General features: G+C 37.5%; 1 protein-coding gene across 1 annotated transcript; it reads left to right on the top strand.

Moving 5' to 3' along the window:
- Nucleotides 1-205: 205 nt before the first annotated feature.
- Nucleotides 206-27,917, top strand: LOC123704309 (formin-like protein 14). Its single transcript, XM_045652636.1, has 5 exons — nt 206-679; nt 1,296-1,361; nt 3,469-5,105; nt 26,505-26,690; nt 27,554-27,917. The coding sequence occupies exons 2-5, from the start codon at nt 1,322-1,324 to the stop codon at nt 27,854-27,856; spliced, it is 2,166 nt and encodes a 721-aa protein (XP_045508592.1). The 5' UTR covers nt 206-679; nt 1,296-1,321; the 3' UTR covers nt 27,857-27,917.
- The last annotated feature ends 4 nt before the right edge of the window (nt 27,918-27,921 follow it).

Below are 27,921 nucleotides of genomic sequence, written 5' to 3' on the forward strand. Positions count from 1 at the left end.
CTTAACGATATCAATGTCAAACAGCTGTCAATTTGTTTGATTTTCATAGAAATTTAATAGTTTTATACGACTGCTGCTGACTCTAAGCAATGTAACTTTACAATAAATTGAATGAGGTAAATAATTATGCAATTCTATCAGAAAACTACATAATAATAAAAACGCATTTATGCGTATACCTCATTGGTATACCTACGTATTATGCATTGTGTCCATGTGTCATATCCACACCACAGAGCTACAGTCCACACGGGCCCGGGACCACAGACAGTAGAGAATAAAATAAATAAATAACTAGTAGTGTCATGTTAATGTCAGGTAGTGGTCGCTTGTTTCTTTAATTTTAAAAGTCTAAAATACTATAGTAATTCCTTTATTTATTATTTATCAATAGAAGGAAGTTGTTTGTTGATTTGTAATGAAATATACGTTTCTTATTTTGTAAAGAACTTAAAACATTTTGATACGATTGAAATTTGAATCAATGCAAGTGATCGACCGCTAGCTAAGCGCGAGCCGAGGGTGATTTCTGAAAACCGGCAGTGAATACTTGTGTGCATTGCTTTTTGTTTTATTTTAATTCCATCGCAATCAAAGTGCCGATGGCGTCGTCGTGAGTGTATGTGATCGGCGATATTTACTGACCGGATTTTTACGGACGTCGATGGATATTTAGGAGGTAAGGATCTATCGAAAGCTAGGTAGTAAGCATGCTTGCCAGAATGGAATGCGTTGACAATGGTGGCTATTGTAATCGAGCACTCACAATCACGAATCGATTAAAAACAGTGATTTGTTTGAGATAGTGCAAGAAGTTAATAAATACAGATTACAGTTATACGTGAGGCGCGCTGTGACGCGGGGTCAACGACGTCGCTAAGAGCACTCGTTAAACATTACTACAAATTAATCTAGTTTCCTTTGAAATCAATTTGTAGGTGATAGCATTGTGTGTGTGTAAATCAATAAGTTGCAAGTAGATTGGATTTTAATTACAGAATTTGTAAATGGCTTTGTGTTCTGTAAAAATACTTTTGTGTACTGCTTAGCTATTGTGTTTTAAAATTTTATCACATTATTGAGCTTGATAAATATATCTTATCTTTCAAATACATATTGAATATTATATATTTAATTAATTTTGACATTTATTATATTATGCGCATACATGTTAAGTAGGTACAAAGACAATGTGAATTACAAAAGTTAGACATAGTTTAAATATAAGTCTTTTATCTATGTTTTGCCTTATGTTGTACTTGATGCTTAACTTTTTTGTTTTGTGGCTGTACCAGTTGCTTATCGGTGCGGCCGCTTCAAGATGATGGTGGAAACCATCCTTGAGTCCTCTCAGGACTTTGGTAAGTTCTCAATTATATTGCTTTGTACTTTGTGTGATTTAATATTTCTGTTGATAACTGTATCTTCAATAATCTTCCTATTTAAATATTTGATATCTGGCTTGAATTCGATTAAACAAATGATAAGAAATGGAACTATAAATTTCCTTTGCTCAAATATATCAATAAAGCTCTTGATACTCTGCTTAATCTTTTTATCTAAAGAAAATAATATGAAATTGACACCATCTATTTTAATAATCACTATATAGTACATGCTCTATGGTTCCAACAGAACCTTTTCAATTTAATAACTCACACATATTCTATCCTATTCATAAAACAAAGATATTAACAAAAAATAACATGAAAGCAATCATAGGTGAGATCATTCCATAATATGTTCATTGTACAAGAACACAAAGCACATCATACTCTTAAATTAAAAACTAAACAAATTAAGATTAGAGGCTATTAATTAAACAGAATTCAAGCACTGTTTTTGAATACTCATACACATTTGAAGAGAATAGAAAATGCAAATGAAAAGGATACAGAAGTCATATCTGTTAGGATTTGTTACGCAAACCTATAAAAGTATGTTATTGATAAGCATAGTGAAAATAATACAATGTACTGTTATGACATGTGTTATTTATCCTCTATTTTCCTCTTGTGAAGCATTTATTTATAATTTTGATTGTGTCATCTCATGTGTTTGCTTCACTATAGTGATATTATGTGTAATGTCCCATTATCATGGGTTATAATAAATATATAAAGTTATTCTTTCAACAGTCAATAGTGTGTTATAGTCATTACTGAAAAAACTGTGTTACTCAAGTTTTTATTTAAGAGCGCATCGCCAACAAACTGTTTTACAGTTTGGCGAAAATTTGTTAAGGTTATATAGTGTTAAAATAAAGTGTAAATTAATAATAAAAAATAAAAAACAAAATTTAATACAGATTTTTCTTTTTTGTGAGCAAGTATAACTACGGTAAGTGGCTGTATTAAATACTTTTGGTCCTTTTCAATGGATGCGTAAATTCAGTTGTAGTATATTAGTTATTTGTTCAAAATCGATGTGTAGGTATAATAAATATTCAAGATAAATAAATGTGATATTTTACATCAGGTTTTAGTCTAATCATCGAGAAGGATCTCGAATAGACGTAAATCGTAAATATTGATCAAACATTGAAACATTCCTTGATAAAATTGAGTGTTATGATAACACAATACACTAATTGAAATAAATGTATGCCACAAATAATTTTAAACCTCTATTCACTAGGTTCAGGGTTCAGTTTTAGGAAATTAATTTGAAATGTATATGTATAACCATGGAGATCTTTCTTTTGTGTATTAAAATATATATTGTTTCAAGTTTCATATAACATCTTAAAATCAAAGATCATATAGCAAGATATAACAATGTTAACAATTTCTATCAGCACTTTAGAAAATGTTAACAGGTTATTTACAATATTATCACTTAGCTGCCAAAACTAACAACTGTTCATTAAACTTACAACTGTACAAATAGCTTTCTATTTATTATATATTCACTAAGGTAATTGTTTGAAAATCTTATTTAATTATTTTAAGCATTCAATTCATTTCTATAATTAGTCCCATTTAGATAATTATAAAATGTTTTAGTTCTAAAATACTATTAATAATTGAATCGGTATTACGTTCACAAGTCTTCTCATATTTTGAGGTTTTTTTTATATGAATGAGCTGTCATGCCAACTAGTTAGACTAAATTTAACGATTAAGATTTGAAAAATCAGGAAAGTATTGCAAGTAGTACCAATAGTATTTTTCAAGGTAGTACCATGATTTTGTAGACAGTTTATGAATTGTTTTTTTATTTATTTGGTTCATAACTTGAAATTAACACATTGAATGTAGTTAATATTTTCATGGTCTAATTTCTTAAATTAGTGAAAATAACATGCACATCAATGAAATGGCTGATAAAGCACAATGTCACATTTTAACAGCTCGCTCATATAAGACATGGATCATTACTATCATTACTATGGATCATTTATTCTTCTTTATCATCGTGTAGATGAACTCAAAGCTAAAATACCGATAACACGGTCGCTCCCCGCAGGCATGTCGAACGGTCCCCTCCCGCAGTGGAAGCGCGAGCTGCTGCAGCGGCGCGCGGCGCGGTCGCGGCCCGCCGGCCCGCCGCCCGCGCCGCCACCGCCGCCCCCGCCGCTGCCCGCCGACGACGACGAGGAGCTGCGCTACGGGCCCGGCATCGTCAAGCGCCTCAAGTCGCGCTACCTCAGCCTGGCGCTGCGCGAGGCGCCGCGCCGCCGCCCGTCCGTGCTGCGCCGCGCCACATCGCTCGAGCACCTGCTGGACGAGCGGCCGCCGCCCGCGCCGCGCCCGCACTCGCGCCCCGCGCGCCCCGCCTCGCTCGCGGCGCCGCCGCACGCCGCGCTCGCCGCCGGCGCGCCCCTGCGCCGCGACTCCGTCAAGCGCGCTCGCTCGGTCGACGCTCTGAGCAGGTTGGACGCGCGCGATGAACCTGTCCCACCGCCACCGCAACCGCGGCCGCGCGCCCTGGTCCAGGACCGGTCTCCGACCCAGCCTCCTCCGAGCCAACCTCCCCCGCCGCCGCCCTCGCCGCCTCCCCCGCTGCCGCGCTCGGCCCGGCCGCCCCGCCGCCCCGCTCCACTTCTGCGGGACACGGAGAGGCCGCCCCCGGACGTGGTGCGCTCGACGTTACGAAAGTTTGAATCGGCCCCACCGCGCCGCCCCGCTCCAGCGGCTCGCGTTTCGGCAGTCTTGCGAGGCCTGGAAGCTCTACCGAGAAGCTCGACGCCCGAACCTCGCGGTCGATCGCCCAGTCCAGCCGCCGCGGACATATCGGCTATCGACGAGCCGGAAGGAGCGATGATGTCGACTGAAATTAAACAGGTCTCCAAAGCGGCCTTGGACGGCATAGCGCGCGCCGGCTCGACCGTGCGCTACTCCTTCGAGGCGCCGAAACGCGGATCTCACCTTCCCCCGCTGGCCGCGACCAACCCGGTCCTCCTGAACCGCGTGCGCGTGTCTGCCTCGCCGCGCCGCGTGGGCGTCATCAAACCGATGCCGGCGCCCTCGCTGGACTGCTCCTCGCCGCCCCCGGAGCAGGCGCCGGACGTCACTGATGACACGCCCCGGCTCGAAACGCCGCCGCCTGACGTCACGGAGACTTCCATAACGATGCGACCGGAGAGAAAAGAACCGCCCCCGTCGGCCGTCGTCGAACCTATACCGAGACCGCCACCAGAAGAGGACGAGACGTCGAGAGATCAATCGAGCGCGTCGCGCGAGCCCACCCCGGAAATCGATCTCAAGTCGGAGCCGCGCGTCGAAAGCCCCAAACCGATCGCGAAGAAGCCCGTCATCAACGGGCACGTGGAAAAAGTTGAATCGAAAGTGAAGAGCCTGAAGGCGGCCGGCATCGAGCGCGCCTGGACCGGCGCGGGAGACAAGTGCGCGAGTGACAAGCGCGAGAACGGTGAAGTGCGCAGTGCAGTGTCAGTGGGTGCGAGTGTGGCTAGTGCTGTGGGAGTGGGTGGTGCTGTGGGAGTGGGTGGTGCTGTGGGAGTGGGTGTGGGCGCGCGCAAGCTGCGGCCGCCCGCGCCCGCCGCCACGTCCGTCGTGTTCAACTTCTCCAACCGCAAGGAGGTGCCCGACTACATCGAGAACGACGGCATCGTGCTGCGGGCCAACCGCCGCAACAGGTTTAAGGTGATTCGCTTTTTAACCGACTTCAAAAAAAAGGAGGAGGTTATCAATTCGGCCGGTATATTTTTTTTTTTTTTTTTTTTTTTATGTATGTACACCGATTATTAACCGACTTCAAAAAAAAGGAGGAGGTTATCAATTCGGCCGGTATATTTTTTTTTTTTTTTTTTTTTTATGTATGTACACCGATTACTCCGAGGTTTCTGAACCGATTTACGTGATTCTTTTTTTGTTCGATGCGGGATGGTGTCGAATTGGTCCCATAAAAATTTTATTCGGATAGGCCCAGTAGTTTTTATTTTATGAGCATTTTTGTCTGTAGGTATTTGTAAATTTTGCAAGTGCAAGTTTGAAGTCGGTTGTTTTTAACGCAGTTATCACTTGTACTTATTCGATACTAACTACTAGAGTAACATTTCAGTAAGAAGACATGTCAAGACTAGTACAAATAATTCTAAAGCGTCTGTCAGAAATAAGATTCCCTCTTTTTAGGGTTCCGTAGCCAAAATGGCAAAAACGGAACCCTTATAGTTTCGTCATGTCCGTCTGTCCGTCTGTCCGTCTGTCCGTCTGTCACAGCCGATTTACTCGGAAACTATAAGTACTACAGTGATGAAATTTGATGGGAATATGTGTTGTATGAACCGCTACAAAAATATGATACTAAATAGTAAAAAAAAGAATTGGGGGTGGGGCCCCCCATACATGTAACTGAGGGATGAAATTTTTTTTTTTCGATGTACATACCCGTGTGGGGTATCAATGGAAAGGTCTTTTAAAATGATATAAAGTTTTCTAAAAAACATTTTTCTTAAAGTGAACGGTTTTTGAGATATCAGCTCTCAAAGTCGTAAAAAGTATGTCCCCCCCCCTCTATTTTTATAACTACGGGGTATAAAATTCTAAAAAAAATAGAGGTGATGCATGCTAATTAACTCTTTCAACGATTTTTGGTTTGATCAAAGTATCTCTTATAGTTTTTGAGATAGGTTGATTTAACTGTAATTTATTATATTTGCTGCTACGGAAGCCTTTGTGCGCGAGCCCGACTCGCACTTGGCCGGTTTTTATTTTTCTTTATTTCCTTCAACAATAGCAACAGTTGGGGGGACCTTATTTTCGCGTATCAACAAAAAATTTGCGTTCTGCAAAATGTCCCGTTCAAAACTATCGATGCGATCACGATTTACAACAATATATTTTAGGGATTAGAATTTTTTAATGATGCAACTATGTTACGTAACATAATTGCACATGCAAGAAATGTGACAGCATTTCATAAACGAGAGCACTAGTTACAATCGTAACCAATCGATTAATATCACAATTAACTATCAGATATTGCAATTCAATTAATTTTATCATGCTATCTAAACTTATCTATTTGTATGATGGAAATGCATTTAGTCAAGGTCGTGTGTGTTTTGCTAATTCAATGTTACCGTGATAACATTCCACGTAAACTGTCTGGTTTGATTAAGACTGACGTTGGACAGATACTTGACTTTATTTATATACCACATAACACTGGTTTTATCACCAGAATTACGAAACCAAAATATGTCCTAAGGCTGTCTATCATAAATCGTTACTAAGTGTCTATTAACTACTTCCGTTGGCTCAACATTTCAAGTTTAATTACATGCCCAACACGTAGTCGGTTCAATTCACCAAAATTACGACCCGCTGACGGCGGTAAAGGTGTTCATGGCGTGCATATCCGCAATAATTTATTCATTGCTCATCATATACGAAGCTCGTCATCATTTTCACGGACCTTGGCATTCAGATTTCTACGTTAGGGCCGATTAACAAATATCGTGAACCGGTGAAAGTGATGGGCCGCGGCCGGTGAAACCTTGCGCCGTGTCACGTGTGGCGCGGTGGCCTGTGCGGTAACCGGCGACCACTCTCGGTTTCCGCGAGGCCCGCGAGAGCGCCCGGAATCTTAACTAGCACACGTTTACGGTGTAAACGTCATTGTAGTAATCAGTCTTCGAAAGCCTTTCTTATGTTTGTATCGCAATCTTTGATAATAATCTTTCATGATCATCATCGTTCGAGTACACTTGTTTATTTGTAGACGCCAAGAACCTGCCTTAAAAAGTTTCATTGACGTTTCAATTATAAATAAATAAATAAATAAATCATTTATTTCACTTAAAACATTTTACAAATTAGAGCGACCCAGGCTCCTAAGATAGTAAGAACTGTTTTTCAGGAGCCTGATATCCTGATTATCCTTTGTCTGTTTTGATTTGAGATTAGAAGCCCTTTCGTTGTTTCGTGTTGATTTAAAAATTAGATTGTGTATTCGAATTTTACTCAGCTTTTAGGGCGACATGAAAGCCGACAGCGAAATTGAAGCGTCCGCCCTGATCCGATTTAAATATTGACTCAAAACTATTAGCATAAATAACCGATGAGACGGTCAAAGCTTTCTAATTCAGTACAAATTATTTATTGGCTCGTTGAACCGAGACCTGCTCGGTCCTGCTAATTATCAATTTCGTTCCACTTTGAGCAGCCATCTCGGCGCTTACTGCGGTGTTTGAGATAAACTGACTGTTAAATGAGTCGGCGGAGCGCTTTGAAAATTTGTTTTTGGTTTAAGGTCAGCACTCGGCAGGCTACCCACTTAGTGCTTAAAGGCAATATTCAAATGAAATGGAGATGTATATCGCGGATGCTTTCTTGCTCTTTCGTTTAAGTATAACACGATATATCCATAAAATAATAACATTAAATACAACATCAATTTTATATGCACACGAATTCAATAATAGAAAAAAACACGCCTATTTAACGGAACGTACAAAATCCAATTATTATTAGTTCGATATCACAATGTTAGTGTTAATGATGATACAGGTAGAAAAGTCAACATTGAATCAAAAGCCTCTCGTCTGGCAATTAAGTGCGATGCGATAGTCGGGGCTGCTCCTCGGGCCCTTTGATCTCCTTATTGCTCCGTACGCTGCTCACTGGACCATAACTGAAAAGTTACCGCTCACTCGCGTGCCCGACTCGATACCTTTTCACAATTCAATTTATATACTTGGAAATGTAGCTACTTTAGGATAACAGGAAAAATTTTTTTGCTAAATCGCTAACAAGCACCATTTTAAAGTGAAGAAATACCTGTACTTGTGATCAAATTTTATGGTGTTTATCTCCCCTGATATGCAATGCAAATATATGTATATTGGAACATCAAAAAATTTCTACAACATAATATTGCAGCTGCCAGAGGTTCGACGAGTCAGAGCTACTCTTGATAAAAACACATATTTGACCTTTAGTAATTATAGTGAAAGTTGGACACTTTGGGATTGAAACATGAGAAGATATAACGAGTTCTTCAATCTATCAAACATACCATTTTAACTTGTTCAGAGTTAAGCATTAAATAACATCTGGAAATACCAATGAAAGTAATTTTTCGCATATTTACAAAGTGATCAAGTGACCAGCGGTAGTTTGTTATCATTTCGGGGAGCGTGTGTTTGGAAACAATTTAAATAGTTTTCATAACATTGTCTCCACGATGACACGTCTCACGCCAGTTGATGGCACACAACACTACATATTAGTATTTATTATACTTCTCTTTAAAAGGAATCAATACTAGTTTTACATGTTTTTAAACTATTGCATAGCTTCTATCGCGGGCCTTGAGCGCGGGGACCGAATCGAGAAATTTCGTAACGAAAAAATCTCACGCTCCACACTCCGACGGGCTCGGAGGTGTGGCTTGAAGGCATGCTACAGCTTTACCGTGGCAGTCCCCGAGTGCCACACGGTTTTTTTTTATTTACACACGTACTTACGATCAGAAAACTTGGAATTTTTCAATTAAGGTTAGAAACATATGGTATGAATTATATCGATACGATAGAGAAGAGTATGTAGTCCCCAGAAGCCGATTAACGCAAGGTCTTGGTTAAGGCCAGTATGATAAGACTATAAAATATAATGATGTGCCTATTTGCTCCATAAATTATAATTGAATTAGAATTGGTCCTACATAACAGATCATTAAATTTACAGCAAAATTGTTTTCGCTTGTCGCGGCGTTACAGGAAAACCGAAATACGTAATTGAAACAGTATACTGACGTCCAGAGTGATTAGTGTGACAGCGGCTTTGCGGTCGCTTCCCAACACTGTACAGCTTAAACTGAGACCATACCCAAGAGATCATTAATAAAAATTTGTCAAAATATTTTTTGAGCCAATGTAGCATGTTTGATGCTAAATATTCTGTTTTGTGTGATATACAGGATGTCATATCCATGTATACAGGAACATTTTTCATTTCATCCTTAGGATACAAAGGATGAGTATGACCTCGAGTTAACAATGATACGCTTAAATCGTCATTAAGATCAATATGTGTACGGAACAAAATAGTTGAATGCTGTTAGGTCAATAAATAGGCCATTGCAATGCAGGTAACTAATTGGGCGCTCGCCTCTCCAACCGTACGCGCTGGTAGCTCGTTGATAAGGCGGCGATAGCGCAATGTCGTTTCAAGGCAACGCACGACTTCCTACTTTCGCGTGAGACAATTCATTTTAAGATTTTTTTCCACTTAATTATTTAGCAATAAGAATATTTTAATGGTTTACGGTAGGCGGGGCAGATAGGTCACGTACGTGTTACCTTTTCGTTATAATTCATATACGAATACGGAATACGGATGGATAATGCGTTTATCTGTACGTAGTTGAATTGGTTTTTTATAAACAAATCTTTAGCCTCGTATTTATTCTTATTTATGTGTAATTCAATTAAGTACATCGTGTTATTTTACCGCTACTTTCATGTTTTCTTAAGCCAGCCTTAATATCTACGTATTGAGGCTGTCCTGAAGAGTAAAGAAATCACTCTATAGTGATTAGATCGCCAATTGTCCCTATTTAAATAAATAGTGATTAGTGAATATGAATAATTCAAATAATAAATCAAGATATTGTATCTTGCCGTTGCCGAAAACATTAGGATAGTTGGACACAGGGTAACAAGATATCTTTGTACAATATTGATATTACGAAAATTGAAATCCCAAATTCCCCGTACCTGAGGGAAACTCTAAACTTGTGTAATATAATACCTTTTCTTGTTCCCATGTATTCGATATAATATATTTATAGGTATTCCTATGAATTTTAAGTTGATAGTCCTAATTAACATGGAAATTGTATTTTGATTCTGGTTCTTACCAGCTAATTGATTGTACATTTATTTATATTATAATATAAAGATAGTAGAAAATTAGTTAGGTTTGCCCATAGTAAACACAGCTAAAGGTAATTAATTTTCTTTGAATTTAATTATCAAAAATTAACGAAAGCTTTTCAATAGTAAACTGTTTAAAATATTGATATTGTCAACAATGGGTTGAACATTATCCGCTCAGTGCTTGCGTTGATAGTGAGTCACGGATATTATTGGAGTTTCCTTTCAAACGTAGGTCTGCCGCCTGACCACTTCAGCTCTAAATGTTACCAGAGTCATTCAAAGGTGACCAACGCTTTGCGTCTGCACTATGTCGTAAGTATATTTATTTTTGAGATTTAAGCAGTAGTAGTTCAGGATACATCGCGCATTTTTGCAAGTGACTACTATCAATCTGATTTTCCGTTTGTAGCTTTATTTTGATGAGACACCGAATAATTTCGTGTACGAAACTCTCGATTGTGGTAGCTAACAGAGATAACAAGGATAAAAATTTTTGATTTGATGGTTCTCAAATATTTATTACGCAATTTGTAGGACAATATGTCTGTTGAATTATATAAACATTAACTAAGTGAAAACAAAAAAATCAGCTTGTTAGTAATCATTTATGATGACCTCGTTATCGATACACTTTGGAAAGGGGGACTCTTTGAACCAACCATAGATTTTGTAGGACAAATATTTTTTCGAATAATTTAGGTAATTATCTTGAGATTGAACAAAAAAAATTCAGTTAGTAATAAATAGTTATTTGAGAACCATCAAATCAAAATTTTTTATCCTTGTTATCTCTGTTACCTACCACAATCGAGACTTTCGTGCACGAAATTATTGGGCGTCTCATCAAAATAAAGCTACAAACGGAAAATTAGCTTGATAGTAGTCACTTGCAAAAATGGGCGATGTATCCTGAACTATAGGTAGTTAAAGTAGGCATACCAAACCAACTACAGGGTACTAGAATGTTGAAACCCGTACAATTCTGTAGATTTCTCTCTGTAACACTTGAATTTCAATATATAGAAATGAATAATATCGCCAAAAAGATCATGGACTACTTTTTTCGCGTGAACTTGTCAACAGCTTCGTCATTAATCTCCCAATTAATGTGCGGGACACGCATTGGTCCAATAAAGATGCGTGATCACAAAGGATGCACGGAGCGCCAGTGGCTCGCGATAATTAGAGCTAGTTCGCTAACTACGGGTCAGCGCGCCCGTTAGCCGGTAACTGTACCATCTCGCGTCACTCGCTATCATATTATTAACTAGCCACTATTGTAATGAGTTTGATGAGGATTGAACTGATTTCTGATGGTTTTTATGAATTTAGATATATGGTTGTGCCGTGCTCGAAATTCGACTTTTTCACTTAGAAAAATCACCTGATCTGACAAGATCTACTTTGTAATATGAAAACAATATGTAAAACCTAACGCTACATGCATTAGTTTATTTACCTATACCTACCTGATTTCCCCTCAGGAACATTATCATTAACACTGAAGGTTACCGGACTGATTGAGCCGTGGGACCATTTAAATCTGTCGATTTGCCACTACCGCTTTAGATAAAATACGATTAGAAAGCATTATGTTGGAGCCTTCTAGCACTGCAGCAGTTTTAACAGTATAGATATAAAGCAGGACATAAACTACGAATGTGTGGAATAAACAGGTTAATCCTGAAACTCAAGTGGAAAAATCAAATAAATCGTACTGCTTGTATGTCGAGATGTTGTATTAATTAGTAACACGTGTACACTGTACGTAGCTTATCTGTATGTTGTGTACAAACACACGCCCGTTCCTTTCCAGATAAAGGTTTAATGTGATTCTTGTGTATTACGCGAGCGAATATTTTGTCTTGGATATTCTATTTATCCACACAATAACATTATTACGAGAGATGCCTACTATTTTCGACGTGAAAAAAGAAATATTTTTATGTAATTAATTCTGGAGACATTTGACAACCGAGTGCTCAAATGAAACTATATTGAATTTTTCATCGAAAGTAATCTTATAGGCACAGATAAACGTAATTGCTTTCACGCGTATTGATAATACACTGTTAACATTTATCTAGCCTTGTATCTTTGTCGAGGCTATTGTGTCCAACATTGGGTACTCGCGATAAAATGCGAATTATCGCAATAAAATATGCTGCGTCCAATATTAGATTTATGGCTGTTTTAAATTTAAACGGAAACGTAGGCTATAAAAATAGGAGTCGCATTCCTTCATATAGTTAAGATGACTTGAATAATGTAGACATGTTATTTCGAATCAAACTTAATTGTAGAAAAAAATTGAATACGTTTTATCCCAAGGAGACTGTTGCGAAAGGATTTAAAACAAATCAGAAATTCTCACAAACGTACACGTTTATAATATTAGCAGCATAATATGTAATTGTTCCAACGTGCTGGCGAGGTCACTGTCACAATGTAACAATGACACACGCCACTGGGTCAACGAAAATGCGGACAATTAGTGACAAAATGTGATAGAATTCAGCGATCGAGCCGTGATGCTATTGTGCGCCGGAGTGCTTTAATGTTTACAAAGGATGTACGTTAGGTTTTGACTGTAGGCTCGGTCACTTGAAACTGAAGTTAACATAGCTATTTACTTGTAACCCTTTATATAATCCTGACCTTTCGCTCCCTGACATTGGTAAATAAACTTGGTTGTTTTGGTAAATAAACTTGGTTGTTTTGGTAAATAAACTTGGTTGTTTAGCTGCAGACCTTGACGCTGTCCATTGACATCTGACTGCATCTATTGCTTTAGATTATCACGCTTAGTTTCGATCGGTATACGTAATTATGATTTTGATACATTATCGAGCGCATAATTTCCCTGACTTCGTACGACATTTACTGAAAAATACTGCACCCGTAGAAGTCATAAAACCCAACCGTCATTCAACACCCACAATAATAATAATTTGATTGCATTTGATTGCAGCGACAGTGATAACATTGTGCGATAATTGCGTATTCACTGGGCGCGGAAGTCGAACTCGTGACGATGACACCGCCACTTTCTAACCACTGCGCGGGGAACAATGTTCGAAAAACCATCGGAGAGAGTGATGAGTAGTGCAGACACGTGTCGATACTTAATGGCTATCGATAGAGTATCGATGGCACGTCGAACACAAAGTAAATGTTGAATGCTAATATTTGATAATTTCATCAATGCTATCAACATTTAATAAAGCAATTGATGATAAACACCACATTATAGGCCATCCTGTCTGACATGGAAGTGTCATTCTGGTTATTCGTAGAAGTTTTGTATATTTGAGACAGATATTTAGCACAATGTTAAAATGCAAATATTTATCAAGTAGAAAGTTAAAACATATTGATATAAGATGTGTAAGTTACACATTTTTGCAAACAAGTCTTTTCTAATACGCATAGTTCAGAAGATATTTAAATAGAGATTTAAGAGTAACAGAGAAATAAAATATTTTATGGCATAGAGCGAGCAATATTATATTTTATGTTGATCAGTAGAATAAGTATATTTGTATCTTATGTGTTCCTTGTACAAAATTTTATAACGCGCTAACCTGCAGGATGCATTCTCTAAATTGTATTTCTATAAAAAATGCTCAACCCTAGAGTTGCATAGTGCCAGTCTTCAATGTGCTTTCTTTTAATCGATATAGATAAGACATCACTATCGGCTTTATGTAATTGATCGAAGGGGGATTGACGCGTCCCACGCCCGGTTTTGCTCTTCATCTGTTTTATGTTTACATTCGCTCATTTGCATTCCTCACTAATTGTATGAGACTTTTTGCCTATTGTACAGATTATAAAAACTTTTTCCTATTAATTATTATGAAAGTTATGCTGATGCAGGTATGTTCATTGCTTTTTATGAGGCAGGTTTAAATGTGTCATGTTGGCGCTGAATCGTTTTAAATCTCGTCGTAAAAAGTCACATTTATATTTCACTCGGCCTGGAAACTTCAATAGAACCTTGCAAAAGACAGTTCCGTATCGTTAAATAACTTATACTTCAATAACGGCAAGTATAAATTCCCAACATTAATCTATATCTATACATATAATAAATCTGTAGAAGGGCCAATTCTGTACATTGAAAATATTGAAAAAATAAATACCAGGGGGTGTTACTGGATCGATACCAAACCCAAATATGTGATTAAAAAAATTTTTGTCTGTCTGTATGTGAAGGCATCACGTGAAAACTAACGGTTCGATTACGATGAAACTTGGTATAATTATACCTTATTATCCTGGGCGTAAAATAGGATACTTTTTATCCTGGAAAAATACGTAGAAAAAAATTAATCTTAATTTTTCAGTTTTATCCATAGACGTTGTTCTGTAGAACCGCGAACACACGTTGCGTATTATTATAGGTTTAACCGTATTTGGGTCTAATAGATATTTATAAGATGGCATTGTCAGAGTTACTCAAAATGGAGAAATAAACCATCCACGCGAAGACCGACATCCGCGACACGGAGTCGCGGGCGGAAGCTAGTTATTAATAAATATTTAACAACGCCCTTATACGGATCACAGACAGTGTGGAGAAAAGGATGCGTCGTGAATACCAATTAACTTAAAAAGCGCTGTCAGGTATCAAATCTCAGGCCGCACAAATTCGCTGACGTAACGCGTAATAATAGCGCGTGTAGGGCTTCGCTCGCTTCGGGTTGCTGATTGCGAACCGATACGAACAATATCGCTATTTGTGCCTTGTGGGGACTTCGCTAATGTGGCCGCAAACACGAGCGAAGCGTGGGCGAAAATGTAATACATTTGAGCTTGTTTCAGCCTAATATTGCAATTTGTTTGTGTTTGTGTTGCAAATAGTGAAGTGTGGGAGAGGAGGTTATGATTAAATGGTTGTATAATGTTAAAGGTGAATCTTGGATACAACTGTCGCTATTTTTTGGATGATAAGAAGATAATATTTAGGTCAATATAATACTAATATTGTCATAATATTGCTATTAAGGCTGCTAAATAAATATTTAATATTGGCTTATAATATGATTTTCAATATTAATTTTTATCAGATGAATTTCTTATTTTATCCAAGTCTTTTCGAAAATATTATCATTTTAATAAAATGTCACCAGTATGTGACCTTGTCTTTTAAATATCAAAAACTTACACGCATGATTTTTTTTATCATTTACAAGATTCTAATTACTTAAACCTCCTCCATGGGCTTAGCATCGTCTCGATGCATTTATACACTATATTATAGTGACTATAACATCGTATTTTTATTTTATTAAAGTGCAGCTAAAGCTATTATAGCATATTGTACACTTAAAGTCAACGGACGTCGTGTGTACAATGAGAGCGAAGTTTAATTCCCCTGGAGGGCTGTACTCGATGTCGCCTCGACGCGCGACGGCTCAATGTGTACTGTAACTAGATTTTACAAGCTTTACACTATATACTGTTGCTTGCTACCTATACATTCGCATCAATGAGATCTTTAGCCTAGTCTGGTGTTATTCCACAATTTAAAATCGTAAAGAGGATTAAAACTATAAGTGGAAGATTAAAACACCGTTTGTTTGTCTGAATGTGGGCGTAGATCATGTTCACGTTCACACTCGTAGAAGTGCTGCAGCTTTTCATTTCACAATAAATAAATATGTAGTTGTATGTAACGCGTTTCATAAGTATTGTGGGTGACCCAAATTCTTAACGTTTTGTTTTTATCCTCCAATCCGATTAGAATACAAAATCTTATACGATACCGATCCACACCGTTGTGTACACTTATGGCTTACCATCCAACTACATAAGTAATCAATTTATCGAAGCTCTGCTTAATGCTTTATTTAGGCATCTTATGAACTTGCCCATATTTTTATGTCTAACGCCAGTATTCGGAAAATATCTTGAATTGAAATCCACCATCATACTTTTCAGCCGCTAAGTTTGTAAAAATAAATGCACTTATAAAACAACGGTTATAACATAATTGCGTTGCGAGTCATATCTCAGATACGGAATGCAGTGTGAGTAACAAACAAGGATGCAGCATAACGAAGCAAACAAACAGACGAGAGGCGCGGAATGCGCCGGCGACGGTCAACGCGATTTTGTTGGCGAGCCTATGTGCATGTTCACGGTTTAGTCATTATTCACTTGACTATTTTCAACATCAGCAGCATCTGAAGGTTTGGCTATTTTGAACATCCCCCCCCCCCCCGAACATCGTCCCTGGAATTCGTAGAAGACTATTTTATTCATCATTACTTGGAATACGTTGTTTGACTCTCATATACATACGAGTATTTCAAGATATAATTTGAATTCTTGATTAATTTGTCTCATTAAATCAAATCAAATATTACAAAACGTTATGAAATTCCGAGAAGCTAATGAATAAAAAAATTGTAACAATTTAGATCAAGGCGAGCAATTAATGAAGTATTATTTTGGTAAATTTTTCTTCCCAATTTAAATTAAGGATATGGTAATACAAATGATATCAGAACACAACACAGATCCAGAGGCAGAAATCCGCTCGATTTAACATTGCTAAAAATTTACGATTATGAAGGACGTAATATCGGAACTTAGTTTTTTATATTGCCGCTCGAATGGAAACAAATATCGACAAACAACTCAGGCAACAATCAAATTGTATGTTAAATCATTCACGATCTTCGAAAGTAAAAGGAACTTAAACATCTATTTAGATTCTCTGAATGTGTGCCGACTTCGATTTTAGATGCGATCGGCGTGGGCGTCGCCTATCGAGATGCGAGGTTTGTGTAAAGTTGCATGCATTATCGTTAGATAACTGACCGGCCTTCTCGTGCGGACATCGCTTACGTAACCATCTACTTTTTTGTCAAGATTATGTATTCGTGATCTAAAACTTGTATTTTTTATCATTTCAATGTAGCATTTGACAAAATTACTATACAATGCAATGTTTAGAATGTTTTATTCAATCAATTAATATTATAATAGATTCAATCGTATAGTTGTTGTTTTCACACATATGTTATAACACATTTCAGCCTTTACACATACACGTACATACTTGATAATAATGATGAATCTTTTTAGTATTTACCGAGTGCGAACTCGATTATATTATCATCGCTGTATGATAAAGTTTTGGTAATTGATGTTGACGATATGATATTGTGTGCAGTGACGGTGCAAGGTGTGTCGTATATTTTGATATTTTTAATGAATTCTGCTATAAGACTTGGTAATATTATTTTTATATTCTTGACTAATATATAATTAATGAGTCACAAGTTAGTTATTGCAATATCATCTAACGTTCCTGAAAAACCGATACGATCCAAACAAGTGGCTTATTTTGTGTATTGCGATAGCTTATCGAAAGATAACAAGTTATCGGATTATTGAACGATTTACGCTTAATAATATGTGTCACCACATAATAAATACCAATAATTTCATGAATATCATTAAATATTATAAAATTTAGTGTTGTAGTCCGTTTTATTTTTTTACAAACTGCGCCCGCGGCTTCTGCGTGCACTTCGCGTTATTCGCGTTCGCGGTAGTTTTATTTTATCACACACACAATAAAATTGGTAAATTGTTCACGTATAATAACAAAAGTTCATCCCTTGCATGGGATTTAGACACAACTACATATTGCAATGTGAGAGTCTGTAGGTATCCCTGATTACATTGAGTTAATATTATGTACTACGTACAGTACATATTGACTCAATGCCTGATTAAAATTGTGTGCACCAAGGTGTGCACATAAAGTGACAATCCTTTTATCGTAATCCAGGGCTGTGCTATCGCAGTAAATAGTAATGCATTAATAGATGATTACCCAGTGAGTAGTAACCCGGTGCGCGATAACAAGCGAGATTACCGAACTGTAGTCGAGTGTAAACATAGTCGCTAGTTGCAATGGTTGTCGATACAGCGACGCGGCCGCGGCCGCGACCGTCGCGTTGCTGTCATAATGTGGACCGTGGACGGACGTGATGCGCCCGTTGTCAGCGGTCAGCGGATAGGGCTGCCACCTGATTATTGTGGATTGTTGTAAAAAATATAATTTATATGAATTGATTAATTTAGAAATGGAAGGTGCGGATAAAAGTGAAGTTATATGATGAATGTTTAAATCTACAACATCACAAAACATTTATAATTTTAACGAAAAGTTTGACTAAGTACAAGAAGAAATATTATGGGAATGTACAGTAAAGTATATCCGCTTCATATACAACTTTCTAACTGTGATGTTATTTTCAAAAATACACATCGAATCGCCGTCGAAAAATGCTCGCGAAATTCCATTTCAGTAAACGTTGTTACCTTTTTAGTAAAAATTTCAATTTATTTTAAGGCCTTGGTTCGGAAGAATGCTGGATGGAATGTTTTAATTGGTTTCAAGCCGTTATAGAGAGTGAAATTGCTGAAATTATTTATTTCGAATAAACTTAGAAAAAAGACTGTGCATTAAAACTGTATGCAGTCTTTTAATCTAACAAAAATGTGCAATGATTGGTTGTACATACAAAGTATAGACTTACAAAAAAACAATGTGTCTAAAATTAAAGTTAGTTACTTATTAATCATTATACCTAGATATTAATTTAAACGTTTATTCAAGTGATTGAAATTGTTCTCGTATACTGCATAAAATATAGCACTCAATCACGAAACAGCCGTATCCATAATTTTCCGACAAACGTTTATAAGAATCCTCTACATAAAATAATAAAATCATGCCCATATCAGCTGGTTACAAATGAATCACTGTTAAACATTTATATTGACATAGATAAAGTTAAATTGTATCGTTGTGCACTCGTGTGGGTGTGGTGCCAGGCCCTATCCTGCCATCTCTCCAACATAATATCTAAGCTCGTTCAATCCGTGTTTGATACAACATAATGTAACACACGATTTGAATCAGTGTTAAGAGGGTAATGTTGCTGGGAAACTGAGCAAACAACATGATGAGCTGATGAGCAATTAACAGCTAAGTGTTATGATGCCCTAATGACTTGCAGGGTATAGGTAACCGGAGAGAAACTTACCTCAACATGAAAATGCCCTACTGTATGATGATTGCGAATGATTGCTATGATAGTGTCTATCAGTTAAGGAATTATTTAGAACTAGCGGTCTGTCCCGGCTTCGCCCGTGATACATATTTCGCAATAAAAGGTAGCCTTTCTCAGGGTCTTAAGATTGTCTTTGCCAAATTTCATCAAAATCGGTTGAGAGGTTTAAGCGGGAAAGCGTAACAGACAGACAGAGTTCTTAGTAGGGATTAGAAGGGATTGATGTTTATGTAATGGATCAAAATTACCAGTGGCACTAAAAAGTTGCATAAATAAAGATACATCTAAAAACTTAACAGTGAAATAAAATAATTTCCAAGATTATCTTTAACTGAGTGCGATATAATTGTGAGATATGTAGGTATATTACGAAGAATAAATGAACGCGTGAGGTCAAATGTTATTTATGATATACATTGTGACGGCATCTCATAAACCTGTATTTTACTTTTCCATTATTCGCTTCTATGCATGCCAATCTCTTATGTAAGATTTGCAACAGTGTATTGGGTTATTTATACCGATATGTGATGTTATTTATACATATGTTCAGCATCTCGTGTATTCTCTGCTCAGAGCCTTCGCACTCCTTTGTCAAGTTTTCTAAGAGGCCTCAATATAACATTTGGATCTGTTGTACTCTTTGTATAGGACAATCTGGCCTATCTTGTGCGCAAGATTTATTTATTTGTTCCAAATTACATTTACTTATAAGCCTTTTAGTCCTAATAAATTTGTTTTTCTTTACGAAACGGCAATTTAACATTCTTGGAAGGAAAACAACAACAAAATGTATTACATTAAAATAAATATGCTAAATAGAGCGGCGTTCGAACTCGAACGGTAGCAATGATGCCGAATCAGCGCCGCGGGCCGGATGTTACTCATGCCGATACTACACATTATTGTGTGTATTTGCGTCGCTATTTATCTGCCCTACATGCTTATCACCCTGCCTCTCTAAAACTTAAGGATAATATTATAGTTCTTAATATGCGTATTATGACCGCGTATTTGTGGGCTACTGTGGGATACGTAATGGATGTCAAATCGTCTTATAACGGTGGCATTTTATGTAATTGCTCGTATAGCTCTTAATTGAATAGTTATTCCCATAATTAAATAGTCGTTAGTGCAAATAGCGGGCAGTTAACATTCTCCGAACGCCTTTTTGTCATAAATATTGTACATGTTTTATAGATTAAAAATGATCAAACGGATTATTTTCGATTCATGCAAAATCGTTGGACTTTTCAGTATTTGCTGTGTTTGGGAAGTTATCCAGAAAGCAATTATTTCTACTTATCGATTTGTAAATACAGATGGAAAAAAACCAATTATAGGATAACCTTTGTGGTTGCTGAAACACGCCAACCTAGTTAAAAAAACAGGCGCAAATCTGTTTTTGTTTACTACAAAGTATTCCCAGGAATAATCATTTAAAAACTAATTAATGTACTTGTTTATTGTGAACAAAAAGTTCGTAACTCGTAAGACGAGGCTGCATATTTACAGTTTTTGCCTAGTTACTAGTCATTCGCATACATATTTATTTTCTTCTGGCTTCACCTAGTTCGAGTAATAATTTCCAGTGCATGCTCATTTGTAGTACAATTCCGTGTAAGTACTGTTATCCACATCATTGGGTCATTATAAAGCAGAAGCGAAGCCATAAAGGGTTTACAAGATTATAGAGCCGCGCCGGCCGACACACATTTAGCTCTCGTCGGCGGAATCACTAATGCCCCATCATCGGAGCTCTCGATGTGTCATGGATTCTGAAAGGTGCAAAAAGTGTTTGAGGGACATCGATCGGACTAGATCACACTTCACTCTTTTGTTCGTTTCATTACCACCGTAAGAGGAACTTTATTTTTATGATGACCTCAAAAAAGGCAAATCAATATCATATTCTATAGTATAATGAACTAGAACTTGCTCTGAAGTTTTGGTTATGTAAGTTTTGTTATTATCATATGTATTTTGTGAAATAAACCCGTTTACTAGTTTGATCGTAATATCCTGAAAGACAGACGTATAGTTTAGCCTTGTAGAAATACTGCCACGTTCATAAAAAACAAATTGACAAAGAAATAAACCGCGGACAAATTCCGCCCGATTGGTGCTCTTTATTTTATTGAGATCAGGAAACGATTTGCCGTCAATTTAATGGCGTAGCTTTATTTGAATAATTCACCCGATCTGAATTTGGTCGCGGCGGTGGCATTTCCGCGTCGTGACGCACTCACCCGAAAGTGATCGGGAACCAGTTTTGTGTAACAAGGTGCGAATATATCTTGTTTATCGAGACTCGCGAGGGTATTGATGGACCATCTTGTTAAATCCGATTTAACCGGCTTACGAGCTCAGGCTTTCGAGAGCTATAAGCTTATTTGTCTCTTTTAAGTTTGCTCGAACATCGTTCCTAGGGCAAAATCTCAACAAATATATTACTCTGATACTTTGCTTACTTACTTGAAATATTGAACGTAATCTGTTTTGCTTATTTTCCTCAACAATAGAGACACTTGCGTGGATTTTGGTCCAAGTTAAAATATGCTTTGTCACTTAATAAGGATTCCGAATGAGAGACAAAGAAATGCTGTCGAGCGTCCGGTGTGACACAGCGACGTTTCGCTGATTAAATGCGTCGTGTGTTAGAGCTTCTGTTAAATTTCCCCGGGGACGTTCGCCACGATAGTCCACAAAATAGTTTGGAAAATCCAAAAGTGCACGCCTCATAATCTCATCCTTTACAATAAAATTGATTATTTATAAAGAGTTTATAATGGTGAATTTTGAGTACACTATAAATATAATAATATAAAATAAAGAATATATATAGATATACTAAAATTATGGAGAACAGTCGATATTTTTTTTTTGTTTATTTAATAACAACATCGAATCAGACCCTGAAAAATGAAAGGGTTCTATTCCTGAGCATACTCAAGCGTAAGAGAAAAAAAAGACTCGATTAGTAAAGTATTTCGGTCGCTATCGTGTTAACAAGAAAATCCTCCGCACATACAAACACACGGACGTCCAAGAGAACTTTTTTAAACTGTTTTTTAACTAGTTTAAATAACAAAAATGACATCAAAAATATCATGAATGTTAAAAATAGTGTTTTTTCTTAATATGTGTGTGTATGTATTATCTTACAAGTGCAATGTATGATACATAAAGACATTTTAAGTTTGAACAATCAGATGTTTTGCGCGAAGTGACAGTAGTACCCACCTCAACGCTTCGCTTATGAGGCGTGCAATACTAAGGGCCGATTTTTCAATGCCCAGATAAACAGTCTAATAACTACCCCTCGAATAGATTTATTCAATTGCTTATCTAACTCATAACGGCTCGCCTATTTTTCAATCGTGATTTATTTGATGAATAACTATCTGACCAAATATTTCCATATTGGCAGCTCTGCTCTTGGAGTGGCGAAACAAACATATTAAATTAGTCAGGTTAGAGCGGGATAGAGTCAACTTGCAATATGTCAACAACCGTCAATAAGACTCACGTCAGGAGTGCATTTTAAGTTTATCTTGTGTTCTATGATTGTTGATTATTGTTTTGATTCGAGTAAAGAGTTTTGATTAAATTTGTGTTAAAATTTATATATTTTACGATGGAAACGACATAAAGGCAGCGTCCGGCAAATTTTCAATGGCATGATCATCAGTACTATAAAAAACATCAATTTCAATATTATTTTAATTGATAATTATTTTATAGAAAGAGGCTTTATTGTAAAAATTCTACGCTCTATGTTATTACATACGAAAATATCCCAAATTTGACGCGTCAGTTGTCAACTCAAACGTCTAATCGTCGAATAGCACGCTATCTGGCCGTTGGAGCAGCAGATAGATTTATTCCTCAAATAACGTAGTTATTCGATAGATAAGTCCTATTCGTCTATTGAAAAATTGAATATTTTGTTAACTGAAGAATAAAGTCTATCTAGCTGTTTATCTGGGCATTGAAAAATCGGCCCTAAGAATTATTTTATGAGATCCAGTTATATATAGTCATCTGTATTATTTCACTTTAAATACTACTTCTAATTCAAGTTTTGATTAATTTCAGTAGTGAGTTGTATGTTTATTGGCATGAATCAACATATCGAGAGTGAGAGCTGGACGAGTCGCATGGAAACCGGATTCGGGCCCATTTGTGCAACCTTCGCCTTGTGTCGATCTAAAGCATACAATATATGGATAATTTATGATAATAACTGTATACCTTTTCTTTGTACGCTTGGAGCTTAATGATCTAAGGCTTGGAGTCATAAACTCCCGGATTATTGGAAGAAGTCACGTAAAGTTGTAAAGCTTCCTGTACGTACGAGTGAGATTACCTTATCAAGGCGAAAGTTTTAGGATAGACCATCATTTTCTGGCAAACCTTCATAAAATATTAGCATTATGAGACGTTTTTCGTGATGAAAATTTAATTTTTATCACCAATGATATTCCCGATGAAACAATCTGTTTCGGAATTGACGGCTTTAGATCCCTGTGTGTGTCAATCCTAAATGCTATCGTCGTTTTCCTCCATTCAAATTGTAAATACAATGTTTATTGCCGTTCGCCCGATTGAATTCCTTCGTTTGAACCCCGAATTTGTCATTATTTGTTTTATGTGAAATCCCTTCTAGGAAGGAAAAACTTAATCGATTTCGATACTATACGTAAACATCCTAAGTTCCAACATAACAACCATTCGTAATCGAATATTTCAAAATGAGCTCAATATTAGTCGTATTGACAGAGTTATTTGAGACCCGAACGGTTACAGATAATTTATTGACGGTCGAATGAGACGTAATCTGGCGAAGCCGGGCCGAGGCACGTCGGGAGGAATTAAAGGAAATATTACATCCTCGCTAAATATTTACTGAGCTATTCTACTGAACATAATATACTACCAAGTACTGAAGTTAATGTTCAACAGATAAATCAAAAGTATTTTATTGCCTATAGATATCTTCAGCGTACAGAATACGACCTGCTACATTTTTATTATGGTTTAGATTTATACGTGATGTTCCTGATAATATTCCAATACCTAGGTATTGGCATAACATATTATTATTTTACAAGAAGGTGGTTAGTTTACAGAGCTTATCAAGCATGATTACATCTATATTCCCATGACGCCAACTGCTAACGACACAAGTTTGCAAACGTTATCAAGTTGCACAACACTAATGATACGCGTGCGAGATGAAAGGCAATTGTAATGCGCCAGCACCGGTGCGCCAGTTAGCGGTCATTAATTAACTATCAATAAGCCAGCAGATTAGCAATTCAGGAGGCGTGTGTTTGAATAACAAGCGGGTAATGATTGTGATCGGCTGGATCGTGTACACGTGTTACTGTCGCGTGATATCTGTTCATGGTATAGTTGCTGGCTAATAACTCCGCCAATGAGTAATGGCGCCAACTAAGCAAATACATATCATTACGGGCGCTTGTGCGAGCGTTTCTGCTCGTGATGCCTGAATCGTTTTCAAACACCGCTGCAAGTCGAACTAAGTTTTGACAGTTTTGATACATGTATTGGTCCAGGTGGGGTAGTAAATCGCATTTCCCGAGCCCGAAGAGATTTCATTCTAGGTTTCGAAATTTTTCCTTAGAGAACGTGAATAACGTAGGAATCTGTGTTTACTTTTGTATGTGATATAAAATGAGGTAATTCTCTACAAAGTCGTCACTAGAATTGGGCTCAGTATCCGTTCCGACCGGCGCGTATTTTCGTGGGAACGTCACGGAGCCGAAGCGCGTTGCGCGCGTGTCGGATTATAGCCAACCGTTCTGCTCCACTGCCAATCGATTTGTTTAGACTTTTCTACCTTTTCTTTGAAGCTTTATTGATTTATCCCTATTCGTCGTTTTGTTAAGCAGTTGCTATTGTACCTTCATTAGTTTTTGAACTATGAATTGTTTTTACTCGTAGCTTTTTATGTGCAAATTAATTGTTATCTATGCAGCCTCGTGCTTTATAAATTCATCATTAACTATATACTTTTATCATGATAAAACTAGTATGCCCTTTGAAGGAAGTCAATAACAGCCGCTTCCAGTTTTTGGTAAATATCTAAAAAGGGATTGATATTATTTTTTTTTTTTGAAATTTGCATCCCAAATATTCCCTGAGACGAATGTATTACCCAGATTATCTAATTCAACTACAATAATGATTAGCGTTTTCATTTTTTGCTACTCGTAACACCTCGCAGATCTACTTAAGTTACCTGTATTTCATCTAAAATCCACATTGCATCTACATTGAACTAATGTTTTAGCCAGTAAATCAATGTCGTATTAGCGTCACAAGTCATTGCACGCACGGATCAGATGTCAGTCCCCTGGACTGGATTCCGCGACCGGTTCCACTTGGACTTTGCTTTTATTCGCATGCCATTCCTTCGGCGGCAGCACCGCGCCTAGCAGCAGTAAGGATGGCCGACTTTGGGCATACAAGCCGAGGTATTTCTAATGCTGCGGCTCATTTCCATTTTATAGGTGCGCGCAAAACCATTCGCCTGTTAATTGCTTATTAGGTCTTGATTGAAACTGAATTTATCAAGAATTACTAATTAACGATTTGTTAAAACAGCTACTAATTGCTGTTAATGTGAACAGAAAAGTTTATAATAATGAGATTTCTGAAATTAAAGAAAATGATAACTAGCGTTATAACTCTAGATATTACATTTATGGCTTTATTGGAGTTTATAAAGAGGCCCTATTTCTATTTGTCAAATATATTTCTTTTTTATTACTTATAAGCTTCTTATGTGACACTATCATATCCTTAGGTGAAGAGAAAAAACACATTTGAAAGGTACCTACTTTAAGTATTGGCATTATAGGAAATTAGGAATACCCAACAGGGTCTGTATGAAAATGGCTATAATAATCATTGATTTATATAACCTTTTTTACTCATTGATCGATACTGTTTTAGCTCCAAATTCCAATAGAATATAAGGCATAAATTGGCTATATTTTGTATATTTATTGGTGTTTATTACTTTCCAGGCAGGCGAGCCGGGCGTGGTGGTGCTCCGCCCCGAGGCGCTCGCGCCGGACTCGGAGTCGGAGGGCGAGGACGAGGGCCGGCCGCCGTCGCCGTGCAGCGTGCGCTTCGTCAACGACAACGTGCTCATCAACGGCCGCTCCTCCATGCTCGCGCGCACGCCGCAGCACAAGCAGCGCGCCGCCAAGGTGATACACACAAACACACACACATTTCCACAGGGTTCATATGCAGGGAGTTAACACTATCAAATTCTTTGTAGTTAAGTGACCCTGTTTTACCATATTATCAAAAACTTGTAAAAATGAAGATGTGTGTTGAACACTGCTCAAGATCATTACATGTCAATGACACATCGACCTACAATTTTTGTATTGTAACTATTTGCTATGACAGATTAATACATAAATAAATAACCAGATAAGATTTTTTTTTAACTATAGGTACCTAATCGCTGTTATTAATAACTAACTCTGTTCAGAATTCAGACTATGATATGCTTAATGTCTAGTATGTAATACGTTAGTGACAGTCCAAACAATGGTATCGCGTGTCACCACGTGGCTCGTTGTCCGGAGCCGGCGCGTCTGTACTCTGCAGCGCGCGACAGCGGGGCTCGAGACGTGACACACGTCATATCGATCTCAGTCTATTATGTTAATTGAATTCGAGCCTACAGCTACAGGGTTACCGATGAGCTGTTTGATTAGTGGCATAATTAATTATGTACCTACTTGATCTATTTTTGTAATATGCAACTAAGATAACGTATCAGGGATTATTAGCGTGTTGAAGGATCACATATCTATTTTTCATAATATTATAATTATTGTCTTTATTAATCGTGTTTTTGAAACCCAAGTGCACATTTATTTTGTAGCACTACCTGCTACAAAATAAATGTGCACTTGCTAAAAATAGTAAAAGTAAAAAAAACGACAAAAATTTACACGTTTCTTTATTCATTTATAAGATTTCTAGAAAAGATAATTTTCTTATCTACCCTTTCATATTGTTCTATTAAATTAAAAAACACAACATATGTTTTCAGTTAAAACTCCAATTCGACGACTCACTGACGCGCACCTTCGAGTATCCCTCAGAGACGTCCATATGCGAGGAGTCCCCGAGCCGACCGGACGCTGCCCCCAACGGCTTTGCCTTCAACAGCTCTATGCTCAACGGATCTGCTTCTAACTGCTCTGCCTCTAATGACTCTGCTTGTAACGACTCTGCCCTGAACGGTTCTGCCCTCAATGGAACTGCCCCAGATTTGCCGGGCTCCGCTCCGCCCGGTCAACACATAGCAACGCTTGCAGCCAATACGCATCTGGGTGAGTATTGTCAAAACTGACTTATTTTGACAATTAATTAGTCATGCAGTTTACTTTAGATAAGAGATTGTTGACATTTCTCATG

The sequence above is a fragment of the Colias croceus genome, chromosome 2 (assembly GCF_905220415.1).
Source record: "Colias croceus chromosome 2, ilColCroc2.1".
Classification (NCBI taxonomy): domain Eukaryota; kingdom Metazoa; phylum Arthropoda; class Insecta; order Lepidoptera; family Pieridae; genus Colias; species Colias croceus.

Coding starts and splice junctions, on each gene's coding strand:
- LOC123704309 (XM_045652636.1), top strand. CDS start 1,322: ATGATGGTGGAAACCATCCTTGAGTCCTCTCAGGACTTTG. Junction 5,106..26,504: donor ACCGCCGCAACAGGTTTAAG/GTGATTCGCTTT, acceptor ATTACTTTCCAG/GCAGGCGAGCCGGGCGTGGT. Junction 26,691..27,553: donor ACAAGCAGCGCGCCGCCAAG/GTGATACACACA, acceptor ATATGTTTTCAG/TTAAAACTCCAATTCGACGA.